Consider the following 23997-nt stretch of genomic DNA (forward strand, 5'->3'; position numbering starts at 1 on the left):
GGGGGGGGGGGGAAATGAATGAATTGGACACATGTGAACACATAGAAGTGAGGTTGAGAGTATTATATCCACACACACGAGGAAAAAAAAAAAAGTTAAGAGAAAGGGATTTAGACACACAGTTTAGCGCTGTTGAGCTAAATTCCTGCCCCATTTTGTCATGAAAACTTTCAAGGACAACCTTTCTAGAATTCTGAGAATAATGGTGCTTCCTATTTTGGGAAGAGATAGGAAAAGAGTGAATGGATTTCTGAATTATTGGACTAAAGACTTGAAATCCATGGGAACAGACAGGATTATATGCTGAAATCTTGTTAGCAGCCCCCTAAGCAATTACTAGAAGCGTTCTAAATGTCATATTTTCTCAGGGATGTGTATCTTTAAACAGGGATGATGCTAATGGTAGCAATGAAGGTCAGATGACATATGGCATGAATGTAGCCATTCCTGGTAGAGCTAGGTCTTCTCATACAAATGAAGAGCTGTCTGATGATGAACTGGCTGAATATGATTTGGAAAATTATGATGAAAAGGAATACACAGGTAAGAAAAATTTAAATGTCAGATATGCAGTGTAAGGGAAGAACCTTTTCACTTATTGTTGTATTTAAGACATTAGTATCCTAAAACTACCCAGTGCTATGTTTCAAATACTGAAAATTCACATTTTTAATTATTTGCTTGTGCCAGTTTTGGAAGTCATTTACAGAGAAACAATTCAGTCTCCCCCTCCCTGATATTAGAACTGAGAACACATTGGAAAGATTGTCAGTCCCCCTGCTGTAGTGCTGGAGCAGAGCAGTAGAAGTCCCTGAAAGCACTAAGCAATTTAGCTTACTGAGATTCTTATGTTTGGAACTTGGAAGTTCGTTTAGTCCACTCCTGATATTTTGTAATATAGGTATAGGTACAGGAGTCTCTAACTTCACCTGTCATTGACATCTATAAAAAATGCTCTGAAATTCCCATATAGGTGATATAAAACTTGGGGACTCTTTGGCTTCTCTGGCAGTATATGGAAGTAATGATCATGATCCTTACATCACTCTAAAAACCACTGTAAGTACTATAAAAATACTAAATATTTTAAACAGCATAAACTTAAAAATCAGTTAAGTTTTCCACACTGCTTTAGGGTCTGAAAGTGCTTGTAGTCCCTTTCCAAAGGTGTGCCAGATTTTTGATGACACGGAACTCTTTTAAGGTAACTTTTTGCAGTCCCTCTATGTGTGCTTTTTCATTTAAATCTGATATTAAGGCAAACTGGATCATTATTTAAACAATGTGTCTGTGGAGTGGCTTTCACCTATCTAGTAGGACACAGAAAATGCTTGAATAATAAATCTCAGGCCACTAATGACCCAAATTAGAAAACTTTCCAAATTTTAAGACTTATATCTTCCACCAGTTTGTGAAAGAAACCAAGCTGAGGTGAGCTCAAGCTACATGTCCAATTAGGGGTATGGCGTGAAGAAATATGTCCCTGTTAAGCATATATGCACAACATACTGTGTAGTTGACTGCTTCTGCCTGTAATAGTTTCTACCAAGTATCAGACAAGGAACATCTTTGCAGCAGCTGGCTTTCTAGGAGCTCTGTAGGGAGTGAAGAAGTCTCTGGTTGTAGCCTAACATAAGCTGTGTCAGCAGTGCTGTCGTGTTATGCAGCCTCTTTGTCTTTTTCTGGTGAACAGGAATGCAGCATGCAAGACATGAGGTAATACTTCTGCTCTGCTTAACATCAGTATTGCCTTAGCTAGAGGCTTAGCTGCCTAGAGGCTTAGGTGCCTCTTCAGAGAAGCTATGGAGAGATCCCAGAGAATATCCCACAGTTCAGTTCAGAAGGGCAGATTGCAATTTGTGATTGACTTAATTTACATGGAGAGATTACAGAAAGCCCTTACAAGGTGAAGTTGCATGAGAAGAGGCAATCTAATCTAGAGAGCAACCAGGAGAGACGGAGGCAGGGTAATGGAGTAAGTGAATTTTTGTGATCTCTTCTAAGCATAAAGATTCTGAGATTTTTCGGTGTTCTTTCTATACTATTTTAGATTCTTTACAAAGCTAGTGAGATTGAAAGAAAAGAGCACCTGTAGACTTCTGCCACAATGTCTACTTCGTGTGTCAGGGGACTTTGTCAAACGGGTGGTCTCAGACAAGGGGTTGTTGCAGTGACTTCACATACTGTAACAAAGCTCAAGGAGGAAGGCACATGTCTTATCTTTAAAAGCAGTTCACTTGCTATGTGCACGTGGGGGCGCTGTATGTTTTCTCTGTGTTCGACAGACTGATAATTTTTCATGCTCCTGTGTACCAGTAGAGGAGAGCAATGCTTTAAAAGTGATTTTTATAGTCAAAGAGGTATTTGCACAAGGATTCAGAGAGAACATAAGCTACATTTAGCCTGTGTCAGGAAAGCTGGCTTCCTCCCAGACTGAAAAAGTGAACACCTTTTTCTCAGACCTTTCTTCCTACGCTCGACTCATGAAAGAGAGCACTTTTTAGTTCTTCAGCATGCATTTTATATTGCCTTTTGGTATTTACTGCATTAATCAACATTAAGTTGATTAATTTGAGGAATTGGTACTTGATAGAATTCAAACAGTGAAAAGATGCCTAAAGTAAATAAAAAGGAAATTAAAAGTTTGCAACAAGAAGTCCAAAAATTTTATATGTGTTGTATATTTGAAGGATGGTACTCTGTGTAAGACTATTGACTTTTATATACAGTTCTTAGTTCTCTTCCCTGAATGCCTTCCATTCCTCAGTAACAATGAAAATTAGATGAGAGGTTACATCTGTTCTGGTACAGCTGAATGCTCAGTATAGATGTAGACAGTACTTTTATGGAAGTATTTTCGAGAAAGTTGACAATGTTTTAATGCTTTGGGGATTGCTTCCTGGATATGAGGAGCAGTTACAGTATGCTGATTGTGTAAAATATTGTTACAGTATATAAATGCTCAAGGCATGAGAGCACAAGGAAAATAAGCTATGTATGTGGGCTCTGATGGCAGTTTTCTTTTCAGTAATGGGCTACATCATGGTAGCCTCAAAATATGGTTTCATAGTTGGTAATATCTCAATCCACCTAAGTCCTCATACACAGTCCTTCAGTGTATATAATAACTATTCAGTCTTCCCATGATCAAGTCTAGTTCCTGCCTTTCTCTGTTTACCATCGTAAAATGGTTTTAGGCAGGTGAGTATCAGGGTGTTGGGTTTTGAGTGTTTTCAGCTATGGATAAAAATCACTCCTGATTCAACCTCTTGAACATGTATAGTTTTGTGTGTTTATGTGGTTAGCTTAACATCTGTTGTCCTCTCCTTTTTGCTGTTCAGGATCAATATGAACAGGAGGACTTTTTAATTAAGCCCAGTGACAATCTTGTGCTTTGTGGTAGAGCTGATAAAGACTACTGTAGTTTGGAGGTCCATGGTAAGTAACGTAGGATATGTTCCTTACAGTGAACCTAGGGAATATGTCTTGTCTAGCCTGTTCCAATTGTCTGTGTAAGAAAGGGTGTGGGGTTTAGAAGGTTTTTTTTCCTCCCCATCTGCCCTGTGTGTTTTGTCCTCTTTCCTATGCCACAGTGCTTTAGATGCTTTCCCAAGCTACAGTATTTCATGTGGCATTATTGTTGTTTAGAGGATAGTGTGCCATTTTCAGGCTGTATGGCATTTCCTTTCCTTATTTCATTTCTAGTAACACTCAGAAAATACTGTGGAATTTTTGTTCTTTGAACATACAATCAATCTTCTAAACAGTTTTACTTTCCATATCATGCAGGCTTCCTCTAGTTGTTTGTTTGGTTTTGTTAGGGGTTTTTTTCTTCAGCTTTCTCCTTGCTGCTTTAAATGGGCTTTCCTCTGCTAGCAGTAGAAGAATCAGCACCTTTATCATCTTCGTTTTAGAAGAGGTGATCCTTAATAAGGTCTGAATACCCCTTGTTCTAGGAATGGGTTTAGTTTTACTGTGCAAAAGATTTTTCTGTTGCATCAAGGAGTACTACTGAGGGTGCTGAAGTTACCATCTTTTCTTACAGTGGTTCTCTGGGGGAATGTTTCTGGCTATTCTGCTATGGTACATGTTTCTGCAAGCAAAGTATTCTGGTTTAAGAAAACAGTAGGACCACAGTGTCTGAAAGCATCTCTTCAAATAGCAGCATCTGGCATTTTCTGTATCTGGAGGTGTTAACAAATTTTATTAGCTGTGTTATTTTCCCAATATAAACTTATAAAACAATAGCACAGGCCTCTGCAGTTTATAGCATTGGATAGCCCTGTCTTAGTCAACTACTAAGACTACTTACTTAACCAAAGACTTTAGTTAGTATCTGAACTTCTGTCATGTGCACTTAAAAACAGCACAGTGATTTTGTGTGTGCGATGACACCATTTTATTAAAATAATTAATGGGTTTTTTCTGCTATCCAGTTAGTAAATTCTTTTATTATAAGGAAAAAAATACCTGGCTAAAGGGAATGCTGTGTCTAGTATCTGGTTGCTTCACCAAACCTCTTCATGCACATCATGTACATCAGTTACAGCCTGCTAAAGGTAACTTCATCTGACTTCTTCAGATTCCTCTAATTTGAAAACTGTTTATCTTCATTCCTCCTTTGATTTTATCTGGATTTTTTTTTTCTTTATAGCTGATTCTGTAAAATGAATGTCTAAACCTTCATTAATGTATCCTGGTATTGAAAGTGATAGATATGGAACATCTATTTTGAAGTGATCTTACAAACAAAGTGTCATAGTATGCTAGGAATAAAGTGTTTAAGCTTTGCTGAACTTGTCGCCTCTTTATCTAAAGTACACAGGAAAATATCTGTTTTGTGTAATTCCATGAGGCATAACGTTAGCACCTGGAGTCTCTGGCCTTTACACTAAAACTCTGAACACACTGCAGATTTACATTCTAGATCTCCTTGACAATTTAGTGTTTGCCACATCTGCCTTTTGCAGAAGTGAACTGTTTATAGTTGCTTGCTTTTCCTCTTCACTGATATCTTGTATATCTTTAATTCTTTTTCAGTTTATAATCATGAAGAGAATTCATTTTATGTACATCATGATATTACCTTGCCTGCTTACCCTCTAAGTCTGGAGTGGTTGAACTTTGATCCTAGTCCTGATGAATCACTAGGTAAATTACAAAGGATATTGTAAATGTCCAGTTAAATAATTTTTACTTGAAAATTATATAAATGTTATGTTGGCACTAAATAATTTCCTCCAGTGGTACAAACAGAAATAAAATCAAGGTATTAAGATAGAAAAACTGAGTATCAGTGGGGTTTTTTAGTTTGGTGATACAGTCATCTTAGTGATGCTGCTATAACAAGTGGTTGGACTAAAAAACTGGTTTTGTTACAAATAATAAAGTTATTATCAGACAGCAGACTGGAGCAAGCTCTTCTCTGATCTGCTTTATTTTCTATTTGCAAATGAAAGTTTGCTTTTGTTCAAGGTCATTATGGGCAATGCAGTTGATTAACTGTAAAACACAGTAAAATTCATATATATTTATTTATTTAATAACCTTTTACTTTTTTTTTTCTTCCCATAGCACAGGAAATGTGAGGGGTTTTTTCCCTTAAAGTTCCATGTTTTGTTTCTTATACAGCTTCTTTGAACAGTTACTTGTACTGAAGGTGAAGCATATTGCAGAGCCAGTCATTTTTTTTCTGGCAACATCTGCTGTCAGTTGAATTTTGTTGGTTTTTTTTTTATGGCTCCTTGTCAGTTATAAGCATCAAGTATGTTCAAATAGAAGATTCTGGCACATAAACAATAGCTGGATTGCCAAATACGCTGTTTTGTAACTCTAATTTGTAGTTGCATTTGCATTTCTGCTTGTAGGAAATTATGTTGCAGTGGGTAACATGACCCCAGTTATTGACATTTGGGACCTTGATATAGTAGATTCCTTAGAACCAGTCTTTTCTCTTGGAGGCAAGAAAGAGAAAAAGAAGAAAAAGAAAGGAAAGACAGTAAGTATTGCAAGATGGTTTATCTGATTGGATGGAGGAAACTTAGAGCAAGGATAATGTTGTTATTACTGTTTTTTCTTACAATGAAACAATCATAGATATTCTGGTTTAATTTCATCTGTCATGTTGAAAGGTGGTGTTTAGACATGTTACATAATGCCATGGATATCTGCAATATGTTAAAATTGGTATTTTCCTGTGACTCAGAGTTGAAATTGCATTGAGCAATAAAGGACAAGATTAACACTAATAAATACGTTCACTCATGATTCACCTCTTTTAGCTTTCTCTATCTAAAATTTAAGCATGTTTTAAGCTAGTCATTGAGGTTAACTAAGGTGAATGTGTAGAGACACACCCAGAGCATAGCAGAGTTTCTTTTAGTGGACTGCAGAGAAAACCTTAACTACCAAAGAGGAAGACTGAGGTTTAGACTGGATGCTAAATTCTGTGAGATGAATTTGACCCTCATTGTATGCCCGAATGTGTTATGATTTGTCCAAACCAAGTATGGCAGGTAACATCACTTAAATTTTCTAGATTTTGTGTGCTTCAGGAAGTGCTTAAAGGCTTCTTAGAGTAAATAGGGAAGGTGAAGACTGGGTATTTAGCTAATCTTGGCTTACCAACTGAAGGAGTACTGCAGTTTTAGTCAGCTAAAGAACCACTCTGTGTACTTGTGAAGAGGGTTTACTTCTTGAGCTCTCAGACCTTCCAGTTAACAGCAGAAAAAATATCCTTAGAAGGGGGATTTTTTTCTGTGAATCTTGCTTCTGAAAATCACTGAGTTATCTGAATTGCTATTGAAGATACCATTCATAAATGTAACCTCAATTTGAAATGCTAATTGTTCTCTGTATGCATAATTAAAACCTGGAATTAAGAACAGAAGAGGAATGAGGTGGCTTATGGGTGGTTTGCAATTGCTATCCCAGTAAACTTTGAAGCTTAACCATTTTAAATTAGAATTTTTAGGAGCTAGCGGTTACAAGGACCTAAAGCTCGGTTAATTGGGAGGAGTGAGAGGGAACTGCCAGGAGTGTTTAGAAATAAGCTGCACATTAGCTGGAGACAATGAAATTTCTTCTCCTAGCCTGAAGGGATAGTTTTGTCAGCCCCCACCAGCTGTGAATGGAGCAATCTGAGACCAGGGGTAGGAGGCAAGTTGCAGGTACTTCAGAGACAGTTCTATCAAAAGCCTGGTTGCAGCAAATGAGAATAATTTCAAATATGAAGTCATTTTTGAAGGTATTAAGGTATTCATACTAATGTGTTATAATACTTGATTTCCACTGAAGCTGTAATTTTCAAAAGTCTGTTGTATCTGTATAAACAGAGTTTATCTTCAGAAGGGACAGTGAAAGGACATACTGATGCTGTGCTTGATCTTTCATGGAATAAACAAAGCAGGTAAAAGGACACTTGAATAACAATGGATGGTTATAAAATTGCATACTTAATTGGGCATACATTTTTCACACAAATCCAAAATCTTACGTAGTGTAACATCAGACTTAAAAACAGTGCTGAAATGAATCTATACTCAAAAATACACAGACTGTTAGTTGTTGTGGGGTTTTTTTTAAACTGGAAGTCTTGTTTTATTTTTAAAAAAAACTGTATATTGCTGCAGATCACTTTTTATTTACAGGTTGTCCAGATGAGGGCAGGGCTAAGGTTTGGTAAATCAACTAATTTAGGTCACATGCAGAAATTCGAGAAGCAGAAGGGTTGCCCTGATCTGCCAATGATTTAAAACCCTATTTCAACAGACAGAAGTGGATTTATAGAAGGAAGTCCTTGCTATGCTGTTTGTTTCTCCTCTGAATTTAGCCCCAGAGCTGTGAACAGAAAAGAGTGTAAAAGCCCTAACAGCACAGTTATAGAACTGCTTCTGATCTCTGGGTTACACTAGGCAGAGAGAATTCCCTAAACAAACTAAGCAGCAAAGTGCTGCTGTTGAAGCAACACAAAACTGGCCCACCCTGGTGGAGAAGTCAAGGGCAATGTGATGACTGAAATAAAGATGCTGCTGTTTTTTATCGCTTAGGTGGTTAACTGTTCAGCTGGCAGAGGATACTCAGCACCAGCCTTGAAAACATTCCAGTCAGACACAGGCTGATTTTTTTTTTTTTCTTTTTCTTTTTTTCCTGCTGTAATAAATGTCTCTGAAGAAGAACATGGTAAACTCCACATACTCCTGATGAGGAGGTGTAAGCCTTCACTTCTAATGCTTTGTTGCCTGGATACTGAAGAAGGAAACACCCACACAGACATGCAGTAAATCTGCATAAATTGCACTCTTAATTTACAGTGCACTGTCTATTGTTCTTAAATTATACACATGCACAGAGTATAGTAGTGATCATTCTGTTAATCCTACAAAAGTGGTTGTCTGGTGAGAATACAGAGACAAGTCACAAAAACTAGAGCTACAGTAGTTAAGTGTCTGGAACATAATTCTGTAATGTGCTAAGTTAAAAGCTCATTGATACTCTTAGATCTTTCAGGAAATAAAAACGTCCTTGAAGTGGGAAGATTATGGACAAAACAATTAACTCCTTAGAGCAACTTACATTGAAATGTTTTGTGGTCATTTGGTTGGGTTTTTTTAAGCAAGACATGCAGTGACAGCTGTCTATAAATTACTTTCTACCTGTAGGTCATAACGGTGTTACTGTAAAATGCATGTTCTTTCCCTTGTAACATTGTTTGGGAGAACAGTGTTTCTGGGAGAATGTTAGCTCCTTCAGTCAGAAACACTTGGTTAATATAAAAAGAAAAAAAGGTAAGGGGGGAGCACTTTCAATCAGAAACATGTTGAGGTAATAGATCTGTTTTGAAGAGCCATGGTAGCAATTGTACTGTGTATTTGACAGGCCTTTGGGAATGTTTGAGTTTTTTCTGAACAAACTTCTAAACTATGTGCTTATTGCTCTTAACACAGTTAGTAAAATTTCAGTTGAAATGGGGGCTGTGTAAACCAACTAAAATGTTAGGTTCCTTTCAGCGTTCTGTGAAGGGTGTACAGTGTTGCGTCTTCGGTAGTTATATAAACACTCAGATACTAGAGAACAAAATATTTTAAAAACCAGTTTGGCTCTTGGCTGTATGCATATGCAAATAAAACTAAGTTGCATAGGTAATGTTTAAAAGTACTATCTTAGTGTCAAAGGAAAGGAAGTGCTTTCTTGCTTTGTTTTGTCAAAAAAATCTTGCAGTAAATTGTATTTTAAGTGGGGTGTGTGTGGAAACACAAGCCAAACTGTCACTATTGTAAGTGTTGTACTAATATATAGCCTGTTTGTAGTCTTTACTTGTAATTTAGAACTGCCTTCAGGGAGTTCCCTCAAGCTTGAGATATATAGGGTATAGACCAGAGTGTACTTAATCTCAGGATCAGGTTCTGTACGTATTTTGGATTTTTGACCGTTATTTGTTTGTATCAAGATTTTTAAAACTTAATTTCTGATCCGTTGTCAGGAATGTTTTAGCAAGTGCGTCTGCTGACAACACTGTGATTTTGTGGGATATGTCTGTGGGTAAGCTGGCAGCCAGCCTCATGCTTCATACAGACAAGGTATGTAATACTTGCTATGTTTCTTCCACTGTAAGATACAGAAAAAAAAAAACCTGCATTTTTTTCATTAGCTGCTTAGTAGTGAACACTAAGAGCAACAGTTCTGTAGTTTTATAACACCTGTGCAGAATTGTTTAAATTTCTGAATTAGTTGTTTTTGTCAACAACACTGTATTTGCTTTTAAAAACCTTATCCTTTAGAAAGTTTGTAAAGATTTACAGCGGTTTTAAAAGCCCTGATAGTTGGGAATCTAATAGTGCCTGTATAAGTCAGAAAAAATAGATCTCTGAGCATAGATCAAACTGTAACTCTCTCTGAGGAAGCAACGAGTATTGGTTACTATTTGGTGTAGGTAAAGAAGGTTTAAAATAAATGATGCTAAAATACCATAGTGATGGGTACTTGAGAAATTAATTAATCTCATGGTAATTACAATGTGGAAGTTAGTTATTAATAACTGTAACCTTATTTTGCTGTTAACAAAGTCACTGCCCTTGGCAGACTCGAGATTTTCACTTTTTTGCTAACATCTGCATTTTTCCCCAAACTGGAAGCAGCTGTTCTTTTACCTCCTTTAGCTTTTTTTTTAATATCTGGGGCAGAAAGGGGGCATGTGGTTTTGTTCAGTTAAATTATATTGTGAAATATCTTGTTTCCACTGGGTGGGGGTGTTTGAAATAAAAATAATGTGCACCTCTTGCACTGTTTTATCAGAAATCTGAATATCAACAAGCTTAATAGGAGCATGTTTTGGGGAGGGGAATTGTGCTCTCTTTGTTCAAAGAAAATTCCTCTATATGGGTGTTATATCTAAATACTTTTTTTTTTAAATAAAATATTCTGTTATCTAGGTCCAGACACTGCAATTTCATCCATTTGAAACTCAGACCCTTATTTCTGGATCTTACGATAAGTATGACAGGGTAATATTTTCAAATGTTACACATAGGGAGGGTACTATTATGGAATTAAGCATGTTAATTTACCTCATGTTTACTTTTTCATTTGCTTGTAACTGTGCCAAATTTAAGTAATAGTGTTATTTTTTTTCCAGCAAGGTAGCCAGGTTTGTGTGTAGCCAAAATGTAGCTTTCCTTACCTCTTTTTCAGGACTAGCCAAATCTTTTAACCATCTGGACTGACATTTTCTGTGCCAGGTGTCTGCTCCAGATTGAATTTGTTTCTTAATCTGGCATTACAGCATTTTCTGTATTGGAAATTGCCCTGGTTTAACTGGGATAGGGCTGTTTCCCCAGCAATGGGGAGAGGGCTCTAACCAGGTTATTCATACCATGCTGATGTCAGGTCCAGGCGCAGGAACAGTTTCCTGTGTGGCTTTTGTCCGGGGAAGCACACAAGGCGGGCTGGCTGTGTCCCTTGCGGTATATCTCTGTATATCTTTTGTCTAGTTTACTAGTTTACTGTTATTACTGTTTATTGTGGTTGTTATTGCTATTGTTGTTGTTCAGTTGATTACTTGTTACACTGTTGTATTAAAACTTTCCTTATTTCAACCTCGGGGTTTATATTTTACTCCTTGCCTCGACTGGTCCGAGGGCGCGGGATGAACAACGGCAATGTGGTCTCTGGTCCCAGCAGGGCCTAAACCACCACAGCCTTTTTGGCGCCCAACATGGGGCTCAAGAGGTTGCAATAAGAATCAAAAAATTGCGTTAGAGCAATCTGTTAGTTGCAATTTTTTTTTCTGTTTGTATTGTTTGATAAGAAATATTTGTAGTGCTGGCCCACTTGCTTGTGTGATGGGGCTGGATTAATCCTTATATCCACTGTATGTTCCCAGTGCTAGTGTTTCTTGGCAGTGGAAAATGTGTAAAGGAGTTTGTTTTGCTATACTGGCACCTGACTGCTTATGATGTGCTCATATCACTGTTTGTGGTGGTGGGCCAGTACCTGTTTGCTGCCTGGGCTTTGTTAGGAGTCTCACCCTCTCTATGGGTGAGCCAGGGGAATAGATCCTCGGTTTTTGAGAGTTTCAACTATCCTTGGAGCCTGCAGCCCAGTGTGATTGTGGCACAATGCCTTCTGAATGTCTGCCTGATTTTGGTTTTGCCCATGTGGTATTTCTCCAACAATAGCACCACCTGGAAACCTGCCCCAAGGTCAGATACTTATGAGTGGCAAGGTATATGGGCAAATGCCTGGGTCAGTGGTCACCTCCAATGCTTTGGAATTTCACCCCAGAACAAATGCAGAGCCCTGATAAAGTGGCAGAGTGCTTAAAAAAAAAAGGTGTGTCGCCAATCTGACAAAATCCAGGAGAAACAACTCACAGTAATGTGCTGGAGACTTGCCCATACCTACCGTGTCCTTTTTAACACTACTCACTGCCTTCAAGGGGGAGAAGGGGCTGCAGGATCTGAAAGTGAACTTACTGGTACAGCAACTGAGCCAGAGAGACAGCCAGTTCCAGTATGTCGCCTCCACCAGCACAGCAGCTGAGCCAGAGAGCCATCCAATGCCAGTATCAGTTGCCTTGATACAGAAAACAAAATATACCAGAAAGCCAGCTTGCAAAGTGGGGTATGGGGATGAGCCAGGCCCTGCACAGGAACAGGAGGAAGGGCCAGTGGTGATCGTCTAATCTCTATCCCCAACTGAGTTGCGAGATATGCTGAAAGGTTTCGGCCGCCTCCCAAGCAAGCAGATTTGCACCTGGCTGCTCTGATGCTGGGACAACAGAGCTAGTGTTTTTGAAATGGAAGGGAGAGAGGCCAAGCAGTTGGAATCTTTGGCCAAGGATGCTGGCATTAACAGGGCAATAGGGAAACAGACTCAAACCCTCAGCCTTTGGAAGCGACTCCTGCTCAGTGTAAGGAAGAGGTATACCCCTACAAGCATGATATCCTATGTCAGCTAAGCAAATGAACCAACTTTGAGGAAGGCATTCAGAATCTCAGGAAACTGGCTGTGTTTGATATGATTTATGGTGATCTGAATGATGAGTAGTCACCCATGGACCCAGATAAGGCCCCTTGTACACACTTGATGTTGCGAAAGTTCCTGAAAAGTGCACAAGAAACTCACTCCAAAGCGCTGGCAGTAGCGTCCTGGTGACAAGATATTCACACTCAAACAGTGGATGGAGTGGTTGGCAAGCTCCAGCAATATTAGGGAAATCTCCATCTCAACATTCCTGGGTTTCAGCTGTGGAGGAACTGTCTCAGAGGGTCCAGACAGTGGAAGAGGACGTGTCCTACATTCCACCTGCACGGGACGATGTCTCAGCCATTAGAAGTGAATGTGTCCCCACACAAGAGAAAGGCAGCAGAAGGTACACACCATGGGGCACCCTGTGATTTTTCCTCCGCGACCATGGAGAAAACATGAGGAGGTGGGATGGACAGCCCACTGCCGCCCTGGCTGCACGAGTAGAGCAGCTGAAAGGGAAGACCATGACAAAAGGGGAGTCCTCCAAGAAAAGCGCAGCTCCAGTGTCCAGTCAGAAATCCCCCAGACAGAATAGAATAGACAAAGTTATGTCTGACCCTCTTGAGGGGACCAGTAAGTCATTCTTGCAAGAAGTGGTGATGCTAAGGAGGATTAGAGGGGCCCTGCCTCCAGCCAGGTGGAGGAAAGGGATAATCGAATTTACTGGACAGTGTGGATCCGATGGCCTGGCACATCAGACCCACAAGAATATAAGGTTTGGTGGATACTGGCGCACAGTGCACCCTGATGCCATTGAGCTACAGTGGGGTTGAATCCATCTGTATCTCTGGAGTGACTGGGGGATCCCAACAGCTGACTCTATTGGAAGCTAAAGTGAGCCTGACTGGGAAGGACTGGCATAAGCACCCCATTGTGACTGGCCCAGATGCCCCATGCATCCTGGGTGTAGACTATCTCAGGAGAGGGTACTTCAGAGACCCAAGAGGGTACCGGTGGGCTTTTGGTGGAGCTCCCCTGGAGGAGGTTGAATAGTTGTCCACCTTACCCGGCCTCTTAGAGTATCCCTCAGTGGTGAGGCGTCTTAAGGTTGAGGAGCAACGAGTGCCGATTGCTACAAAGATGGTGCACTGGTGGCAGTACCGCACCAACCGAGATTCCCTGGTACCCATGCATCAACTGATCCATCGACTAGAAAGCCAGAAGGAGATCAGCAAAACTCATTCACCCTTCAACAGCCCTATATAGCCAGTGAGAAAGCCTAATGGTGAATGGAGGCTAACTGTGGACTACTGTGGCCTGAATGAAGTTATGCCAGCAATGAGTGCGGCAGTATCGGTCATGCTAGAGCTCCAGTATGAACTGGAGTCAAAGGCAGCCAAGTGGTGCGCAACAACTGACATTCCTAACACATTCTTTTCCATTTCGATAGTGCAAGAGTGCAGACTACAGTTTGTGCTCACTTGGAGAGGCATCCAGTACACCTGGAATGGATTGCCCCAGGGGTGGAACCACAGCTCCTCCATTTGCCATGGACTGGTCCATACTGCACTGAAGAAAGGTGGGGCTCCAGAACACCTGCAGTATATTGATGACATCATTGTATGGGGGGACACAGCTGAGGAAGTCTTTGAGAAAGGGAAGAAGATAATTGAAATCCTCCTGAAGGCCAGCTTTGCCATTAAGCAAAACAAAGTTAAAGGGCCTGCAAGTGAAATTCAGTTCCTAGGAGTAAAATGGCAAGATGGGCGTCGCCACAACCCAATGGAGGTGATAAACAAGATCACAGCCATGGCCCCACCAACCTCTAAAAAGGAGACTCAGTCTTTCCTGGGCACTGTGGGGTTCTGGAGGATGCACTTCCCAAACTACAGCCTGATTGTGAGACCTCTCTACCACATAATCCGTAAGAAGAACGATTTTGAATGGGGCCCTCAGTAACAACAATCCTTTGAACAAATTAAGCTGGAGATTGCCCAGGCAGTAGCCCTCGTGCCAGTCCGGGGTGGGCAGGAGGTTAAGAACATGCTCTACACCGCAGCCAGGGAGAATGGCCCTACCTGGAGCCTCTGGCAGAGAGCACCTGAGGAAACCCGAGTCCAACCTATAGGCTTCTGGAGCCAGGGATACAAAGGCTCTGAAGCTAATTACACACCAACTGAGAAGGAGATACTGGCAGCGTACAAAGGATTTCGGGTTCCTCAGAAGTGGTCGGCACTGAAACACAGCTCCTCCTGGCACCCCGACTGCCAGTGCTGGGGTGGATGTTCAAAGGAAAAGCTTTCTCCACACATGATCCAACAGATGCCACGTGGAGTAAATGGGTTGCATTGATAACACAACGGGCTTGAACAGGGACCCCCAGCTGCCCAGAAATACTGGAGGTGATCACGAACTGGCTGGAGAGCAAAGATTCCAGGATGTAAGCATAGTAGAAGGTGACACATGCTAAAGAGGCTGCACCATATAACAAGCTGGCAGATGAGGAGAAGCGATATGCCCTGTTCACTGATGGGTCCAGCTTGATTTGAATATTGCTGAGTGGGAAAACTGGCCGAGGCTCTATCACTACACCAACTTGTGGGTGGTGGTGTATGCCCTGTGGAAACGGTTGTTGCAAGGGAAACAGAGGAACTGGCAACGTAAGGGTAAAACTGTCTGGGCTGCTGAAGTATGGCAGGACATTGCAGCCCGTGTGGAGAACCTCGTTGTGAAGGTGTGCCATGTGGATGCCCATGTACCCAAGAGTCAGGCCACTGATGAACATCGACACAACCAGCAGGCAGACCAAGCTGCTAAGATTAGAGTGGCTCAGGTGGACTTGGACTGGCAGCGAAAAGGTGAATTGTTCATAGCCCGGTGGGCCCATGAGACCTCGGGCCACCAGTATAGAGATGCAACATACAGGTGGGCTCAAGATTGAGGGGTAGACCTCACCATTGACACCATTGCAGAGATCATCCACAAATGCAAGATGTGTGCTGCAATCAAACAAGCCAAGCGGGTAAAGCCCCAGCAAAATGGAGAGCGATGGCTGAAACATAGATATGGAGAGGCTTGGCAGATCAACTACATCACACTGCTTCAGACCTGCCACAGGAAGCGCCACGTGCTCACAATGGTGGAAGTAACCACTGGATGGCTGGAAACTTACCCAGCAACCCACGCCACCGCCCAGATCACCATCCTGGGCCTTGAAACCCAAGTCCTGTGGTGACTTGGCACCTCAGAGGGAATCGAGTCAGACAACGGGACCCACTTCTGAAACAACCGCATAGATGCCTGGGCAGAAGAACACAGCATTGAGTGGATCTACTATATCCCCTACCATGCACCAGCCTCTGGGAAGATTGAGCGCTACAGTGGACTGTTAAAACCCACATTGAAAGCACTGGGAGGTAGGACCTTCAAAAACTGGGACACGCATCTAGCAAAGGCCACCTGGTTAGTAAACACAAGAGGATCTGCAAACAAAGCTGTCCTGGCTCAGTCTAAACCTCCACATGCTGTAGATAAAGTCCCTCTCTGGTACGTGTGAGGAATATATTGGGAAAGATGGTCTGTGTTAGTCCTGTGCCAGGCAAAGGCAAACCCATTCACAGGATTGCTTTTGCTCAAGGACCTGGGTGTATCTGGTGGGTGATGCAGGACGATGGAGATGTCTGATGCGTATCATAGGGGGACTTTATTCTGAGTAAGAACATAACATGAATTATGCTCTGCCTTAGTTAATTGTTGATTTGTTATTGTCAACTGCTAAATGGCAGCTGGACATGACGCAGATGGTATAGAATAAAGGGGTGGGTTATGTCCTGGTTCAACTGGGATAGGGTTAAATTTCCTCAGCAGAGAGGGGGAAGGGATCTCCAGCTGGGTTATTTATACCATGCTGACGTCAGGTCCATGTGCCAAGCCCAGGAATAGTTTCCTGTGTGGCTTTTGTCCGGTGAAGCACGTGCGGCGGGCTGGCTGTGTCCCTTGTGGTATATCTCTGTATATCTTTTGCCTTGTTTACTGTTATTACTGTTTATTATGGTTATTGCTACTGGTTTTGTTCAGTTTATTATTTGTTACACTGTTGTATTAATTCTTTCCTTATTTCAACCCTGGGGTTTATATTTTACTCCCTGCCCCAGCTGGTCTGAGGGTGGGGGAGGGACAACGGCGGTGTGGTCTCTGGTCCCGGCAAGGCCTAAACCACCACAGGAATGTCACTGGTTCTTCCTGTGAAAAATTGTCCGGCTTTTGCTGAACTGTAAGACCAGGGTGGGGGCAGGAGGAACTTTAAAATCCCAATTCGCTTCCTACAGTCTCCATTGATAGGCATGCCACAGCCAAGTTTAACAGGCTGTCTTCTGTGATTGCAGACTGGTGATGCTGTGACATGATTTATGTCTGCACACTTGGACTAGCTCTGTAACTGTCAGTTCTTGTAAGCGCTGCCAGCCAGAAAACTTCCCCTTTGTTCTCCCATCACATAGGGGTAACTTAAATTTTGTTCTATAACCATGATTTTCTTACACTGTTTTTGTTTTGTTTTGGTTTTTTTTTTTAATTCTTCTTTTAAGACTTTGTCCTTGTGTTAAAATATTTATAGACTTGTCTGTCTTTAGCCGAGCCTTTATGTTCTCTGGCTTCTATTATGCTCTCGCTACATCCACTTAAGTGAAAGTATTAGAGAAAAACCTTTTAATGTTGTTATGTTTTAATGCTGCTTTTGTCTACTTTTATCCCCTTTGACTTCCTTTCATAAAAAGAATAATAATGTTCAAATGCTGAGACAAGCTGCTTGATCCCTTTTTAGCTAGTCCTTTGATACCATGGTCACCTGTAAACCAGTGTGCTATCTATAAACTAGTAGACTGCCTTTGTGGATTTTTCCTGTAAAGCCTCACAGGACCACAGGCTGTTCAATCAGTATTGTCAGATACCTTCATAACCTGAAAGTCAGACCATTAAAAATTGCATATGTACTAAAACTGTTGTAAAATGCCTTGTAAAAGAGCTGAGAAATCTAGATCACATTTTTTTGCTTTAATTATAGGATAGAGTGGGAGTGGGCTGCACTGTGGATGCCGATTGTGGTGATGTGTCACAAGAGTGACATCATCACTCCTCTCTTGCCTTTGCATCCAGGAGATTTTTGGGTTGGGACAAATTCTACCACCACAAGGCTGAGCACATGTTTGTAAAGAATCCCAGAGGAACCACTAACTCCCATTTGCTCTTTCTCCTTTTTGGAGTAGCATTTCCCTAACCACTTGTAAAGATTAATTTTTTTTTTCCTTTTTATTAAAGCGTATTTGAAAATGTATGTGTATTACAAATTGATTTCCTAATAAGTGCATTATTTTTGAACAGTCATTACTTAACTTTACTGAAGTCTGTTAATAATTAAGTGATATATTTGCATAATTATGGTGTCCTATATATTAAGTATATTATGTATTGAGTAAATTAAAGCTCCGTTTGCTTAGTTTCAATAGAACAGCTGTTTGTAACCAAGATGAAACTTTGAAGCATATGGCAAAAGCTTTTGCTTATGTGAGAAATTTTCATCTGTTATTGAATTGCAAGACTAAATAATGAAGTTGTTTCCATTTTAATTTTTTAACTGTAGTTTATATGGACAGTTCTGTAGATGCCAGTGGTAGAACAAACTTAATGAAGTGTCATGCCCTGATCATTTTTTTTTTTCTAATTTTTCATTTTTCCTTTTTCCCATAGATCAGCTGTGCTGTATGATTGCAGAAACCCACAATATAACCATCGAATGTGGCGGTTTAGTGGTCAGGTTGAAAGAGTAACTTGGAATCATTTTTCACCTTGTAATTTCTTAGTGAGTATATGCACTTCTATTCTTGGTCTGTTGACTGTTGCCATTTCATTTAGCCTGTATTTTTGTGTTCATAACGTTTCTGAATCATATAATGGAGCTGATGGGCAGTTGGGCTGTTGGCATTGCTTATTTTAAAAATGCAATGTGTGCAAGATGGTTTAAGATACTTTTTTCAACAAGCATATCAAGACCAGTTACTTATTTGGTATCTCCATTATGACAGTAGAAAAGCAATTAATGCTCATGCTTTTTCACTCCAGATGTGGCATTTTCTCCATGTTGTTATAGTGTTCAGTGGCAGGGATATATTTTCCTTTGCATAGCTGCTGTTGTGTTTCATGTAATGAAGCAATTGCAGCTGAGAATTAGCTAATTAGAACTCGAAGTCTAATATTAATTCCGTGTTTCAAATCAGCGCTAGAGGGCACTGTCCTCCTAGCTGGAATACAGTAAAAATACCTTGGTTTTGTCGAGATTTTTATAAAAAAACCTTCTAAACATAATTTAAAACCAAATCTTTTTTATTATCTCGATGGCTATCTAGTTCTCTGTTGCCTTGTGTATACAGCTGACGATCAGTTGCTTGTTTCTGTTGTGTTTACATTGTAGGTCTGTTTGGGTATAATCACACTTGTTTGTACAGGGCTGTTATGTAGCCACTGGATGGCTCCAGAAACTTTGAATTTACAGTTAAAAGACCAAAAGCTCTGTATTTCATTGCCTAATATGAGAGCAAAGCTTAGTAGTACAACCATCTTCAAAATACAATTTTAGAAATTTGTATAAGATTAAGACTTTGGTGTAAGTCAGTGCAGCGTAGTTTAGGTACATAGAATAGCTCAGGCACTAGCTGGATGGAGTCTGACTGTGGGGATGCATTCCTGTGTACACTGTGTAACAAACCCTACCAAGAAGTAGTGTAAGCCTGTCTCAAATCCCGGATATTTACTAGAGAGTGGGTATTATTTCATAGGAGCTTTTTTCCAAATGAGTGACTACAGCTGTTGGTTTTTAAAATCTTGTGGTTTCCTTAGGCAAGCACAGAAGATGGCTTTGTGTACTGTCTGGATGCTCGTTCTGATAAGCCAGTGTTTACCCTGAAAGCTCATGATGAAGAGGTGTCAGGTAAATTGTGTGTGGGTTGTGTTTGTCCCCCATGGCAAGGCATAATTGGAAGGTGTCTTTAACTGATACAACTGAGGTGGTAGTAATTTCCTGCTTAACAAATAAAGAGTTCTGCATATTAATTGCGAGTAGTTAACGTGTGAAATAAATCTGCTGAGAAGCCATTGTAAGCAAAGTATTTTAACAACACTGAACTTTTGTCAGTGGATGTCATGAATAAGCATGTCAGGACAGATTCATTCACTTGGAACACTGTCCCTGTGTTTTTTGGGGGGTGAGGAAGAATAAAACTATGGAATCTGGTCCAGGATTATGAACTGTGATGTTTACCTCCTCTATCCGTAATTATTCTATACTGACATTCAGTCTAGAGATTAATTAGGTATGGCACATGGGAAGGTTTCCACATTGCCTCCTTTAGGCTCCTTCAATTATTTGATCAGTGTAGGAGCTTCTAAAAAGCAACTTGAAGCACATGATTAGGTGTCTAAAACGAGATCATATCAATATACCCCATCATCTCAGGTAGCAAAAGAGATGATCTTTGGCAAATGAATGAAGAAAACTAGCTGGGGAAGCCAGATTATGTGAAGTAAGAAGCAGAACAATACCATTTTTGCACTGTTACTGTTGTTGCATTGAGGAACAAAATAACCTACGTGAAGTCAGCTTGCTCTTGCTATGGGGAGCAGCAGCAGCATGAAACTTTTGTTAATGTTTTGCTCCTTTGTGCTAGAACAGTGTTTAATGCAAATTGGGTTTGTTCTCCTGACTTTGCTTCAAAATGTATCCTTCTCTCTATGAAGTAGTGATTACCTTGTGCTCTTACACTGCTGCACTTTTAATCCTCCAGGGCTACAACTAAGCAGTCAGATCAAAGGGTGCCTTGTGACATCATCTGCTGACAAATATGTGAAAATTTGGGATATCCTGGGAGACAAACCAAGTTTAATCCATTCCAGGGATATGAAAATGGTAGGGTAATATTAATTTCTTGATTCCAAGAAGGTTTATATATGAATGATGTCTGCTTTTTTGTCTAGCTTAAATCTTGTTTTACCTAACATAACATCTTTTAATAAAATAAAAATCAGTTTGTGTATTCTGGGTAAATCATTCCCCTTACAGTGCAGTATTCAGTTCAACATGTAATTGACGGATTGCTGAATACCAGATAGAACATTCTGAGTAGAACTATAGGTGCTCTAATGTGTATCTGCCAGGTTCAAGACAAAGATGTAATTTACTGTTTGGAATTAACAGCTCTTGACTTTAATTCTGTGTTTTTACAAAATAAATTTCAGAAAACTTAGCTTACATTTGTTAAAACTTGCTTGGTGAAAGTATTTTCATATGACAAATTCATTTTAGGATGGTATTTTTAAAAAAACCTTCTCTTTCACCCACCTTCCCAGGGTGTTCTCTTCTGTGCAGCTTGCTGCCCTGACTTCCCATTTGTTTTTGCCTTTGGAGGAGAGCGAGAAGGGCTGCGTGTTTGGGATATAAGCAAGATTTCTGCAGGTAATACTCTCATTTCTTTGAATCTTGTAGTTCTCCCATTGCCCCCGGGGTCTGGTTTTGTATTCAGTAATGTATTTTGGCTCTGAGAAAAACTCTAGGTTAATATTTTAAATACCCCAAAACTGCATATGTGTTTGTGTTTTCAGCTTAAAAAAAAGGTGTGTTTTTCGTCTAACTTTGAGAACTGTGTTTGTCGTAAAATTTATTTCCTTGTAGCTGAAGTATAATACCTGATTTCTTATAATACCCATGTTTTAATGTTCCTGGTGTAATCAAGTATCACATTCTTGAGTACTTAAGGAATAAATGTGAGGACTGGTTTTGATTGGTTGTTATAACTACATGTAACTAAATAGCATGAGTTTTTAGAGAAGGCTTTTCAGAACTTGGTGGAAACCAGAGAGACTAAGCTCAGAAATAAATTATTTAAACTTAATGTTTTGCTCTACGAAACGCATCCATTTCATAGTACTTAGGAACAGGCATTACGCGCAGGGAAACATCTAGAGGTGATCTGGGGGAGAAGTAACAGGACTTGTAATTTAAGTATCACATGTGGGAGACTGTTCAGATGTGTAAGCTTCAACTCCCTACATGGGATAAGGGGGAAAGCTTTGAAACCTGCACCAGGTTAGGATTTCCATTCCATGGTGCTCGCCTTGCTATACTGGCTGTACCTCCCTTGTCTCTGGTAGAGTGATGTGTAAGCAATCCCCTATCTGTGTTGCAGTGAATGAAGTTTTTGGAAAGAGAGAGAGACTTGTTCTGGCTAGTGCCAACTCTGTGGCTTGCAGCTCCACAGCCAGCAGCAGCAGCAACAGTTTGGAGACAGCAATGGAATCGTGATGGACCAAACATCAAAAAATCAAAGGAATTAATGGGACTATGACTAATATATGTTCTGCAAATCCCCCTATTCGGTGAGAATTCATAGAAATTACTTAAATGTCTTGCAGTCTGCTGGCTTCTTTGTCTCAAAGGACCATGGTGATGTGGTTAAGCTCTAAGTCAGAGGTTCTGAGTTCCTGCCTCTATTAGCAGCTTTGAAAGATTAAATCACTTGCTTCTGCCTGAGATATGATCCCTGAAACATGGGCTACCATGTGTAAAGTTGATACATAAAATGAAACAGTCAAGAGAAAAACATTCTACTGCTATCAGAAGCTTGTTGAATACTGCAAAGAAGGTAAATATTGTCTAAGGGCACAAGGAAAAATACTTCTGACAGCAGCTGTGTAATAAATAAACCAAAGCTGAATTAAATGACAAGTGTAAATACCTGATTTATCCTTGAGGCTAGATTTACAGATTTCTAAACACAGATTTCATAAGTTCTCTCTAACTTTTAAGTCTTAAGAGTATTTCTTGGGCAATGTTGGAGTCCCTGGGTTGAATCTTGAAATGTATTTTCTAACAGCTCAAGATAAGTAACTAATTTCAAACCAGAAATATCCCAGCTGTATCACATCCTGATCAAGGGTTTCTTTTCCCTGGTTCCACAGCATCTGAAGCTTATTGATGTTACATGTGTATTGGGTTTTTTTTCTTTTCCAAGCTCCAAGAGAATTTGAACTGAAATAAGGAGCTACTACTCAGAAGAGTTGAGAGGCTCTCAGGACACAAAGCAAGGGATCTTGGCTGGTACTTGTCATTGGTGAAAACTGTGTGTGTTATGTGCTTGTGTTCTTAACTCCTCCCAGACCTTTCTGCCTGAAACCTGAAGGCACAGAGGAACATTAAGAGTATGAGCCTAACTGATGACTTAAATGCTTTGTTTATAGCATCAGAAACCTAATCAAATAATGTTTCCTCACATATAAAATGAATACACAAGTGCCTTACTCCAGGACAGAAGTTAACCTCCTGTGAAGTTCTTCCTCCTCCACACACTGGAAGGTGTCTGCTAAAGTGCTGCTCATGCAGAAACACCCTGGGTATTAAAGCAACTGGTATCAAAGAAGGCATGGTGTCAGTGCATGCAGTTGACAAGATCTTACACAAGCTTTCCACCCTAGTTCATTGTAAGGCATTCTGCTGAAGTGAAGCAGATAAATTGTATCAATACAAAACTGCAGATGGGGAAAAGGCAGGGCTGTAGGTTTCCTTCCCATCCCTTGAAGTTATGTGGCTGCTTCTAAATTGAATTCAGCTGTTTCTAGTCTGGTGACAGGTGTTTAGCATGGCACTGCAGGAACCAAGCATACTTTCCATATGTTGCGATTCCTGCCTCAATCCTTTCCCTGCCAAGCAATAGTGAACATGTGGACAAGTGAAGAGCTGCTTTTGTGAGGCTGAAGAAGGTGAAAGCACCAGAACCACATTATGTTCAAGTGCTCTCCACTGAAAAGCTGCAAATTTTTCAAAGTTTCCTTTGAAATAAATGCTTTCTGTTAAGCCCTTTGACAGCAGTAATTTCTGTTATCTCTACCTCTGTTATTAATTGGCACTGTAGCTCTAGAAGTTGCTTTTTGTTTTAGGTAGGAAGAAAACTGCAGGCAACCCATATTCCCCTTGACTAAACAAAATCCCTCAACCTGTCTTTCTGGAGCTTTTTATTCACATACTGATTTCAGAGGGCAAGCATTACGCATATTCAGGTTTGAAGAACCCAGTGTGCTCTATAGAAGTGCAGTGTACAGGGAGAGATACAGCTGAACTTGAGCCACTTGGGGAAAGAACTGGAGCTCTTTCACAAGGGAACCTCCAATTAACTTGTTGGAGAGCAGAGCTCAGCTGACTCTTTTTACAGCACAGCCAGAGGTGCCACACAGCAAATCTACAAGGTTTAAACACCAGTTCTTAGCTGTGCCTGTTCATGGAAGGTGCTCCTACCCTGACCAGGAAAGCTTGGCAGAGGCAGATGATGAAAAAGTGGTGTTATTTCTCTTAACACCTTTATCAGAAATAGGAAATAATTTTCTGAGAATGTATGAACATTGAAAAAGAACATTAGAAAAGAGCCACATCTTTAATTTTTGTTAAAACAACCAAATGAAATACATCTTCATTCCATAAATAGTATTAGC

At 40.3% G+C, this 23997-nt stretch overlaps 1 protein-coding gene across 1 annotated transcript in view; it reads left to right on the plus strand.

Moving 5' to 3' along the window:
• The window catches only part of PWP1 (PWP1 homolog, endonuclein), a 24467-nt gene extending 558 nt beyond the window's left edge, over positions 1-23909 (plus strand). The window contains exons 3-15 of the mRNA XM_026852531.1: positions 389-543; positions 974-1059; positions 3342-3438; positions 5041-5151; positions 5868-5998; positions 7335-7408; positions 9482-9578; positions 10431-10492; positions 18214-18325; positions 19360-19450; positions 20304-20425; positions 20866-20971; positions 21702-23909. Coding sequence (XP_026708332.1) covers positions 389-543; positions 974-1059; positions 3342-3438; positions 5041-5151; positions 5868-5998; positions 7335-7408; positions 9482-9578; positions 10431-10492; positions 18214-18325; positions 19360-19450; positions 20304-20425; positions 20866-20971; positions 21702-21817 — 1360 coding nt within the window. The 3' untranslated portion in view covers positions 21818-23909. The remainder of the gene's footprint in view (positions 1-388; positions 544-973; positions 1060-3341; positions 3439-5040; positions 5152-5867; positions 5999-7334; positions 7409-9481; positions 9579-10430; positions 10493-18213; positions 18326-19359; positions 19451-20303; positions 20426-20865; positions 20972-21701) is intronic.
• The last annotated feature ends 88 nt before the right edge of the window (positions 23910-23997 follow it).

Source organism: Athene cunicularia (genome assembly GCF_003259725.1).
Source record: "Athene cunicularia isolate RWA chromosome 1 unlocalized genomic scaffold, athCun1 chr1_part1, whole genome shotgun sequence".
Classification (NCBI taxonomy): Eukaryota; Metazoa; Chordata; class Aves; order Strigiformes; family Strigidae; genus Athene; species Athene cunicularia.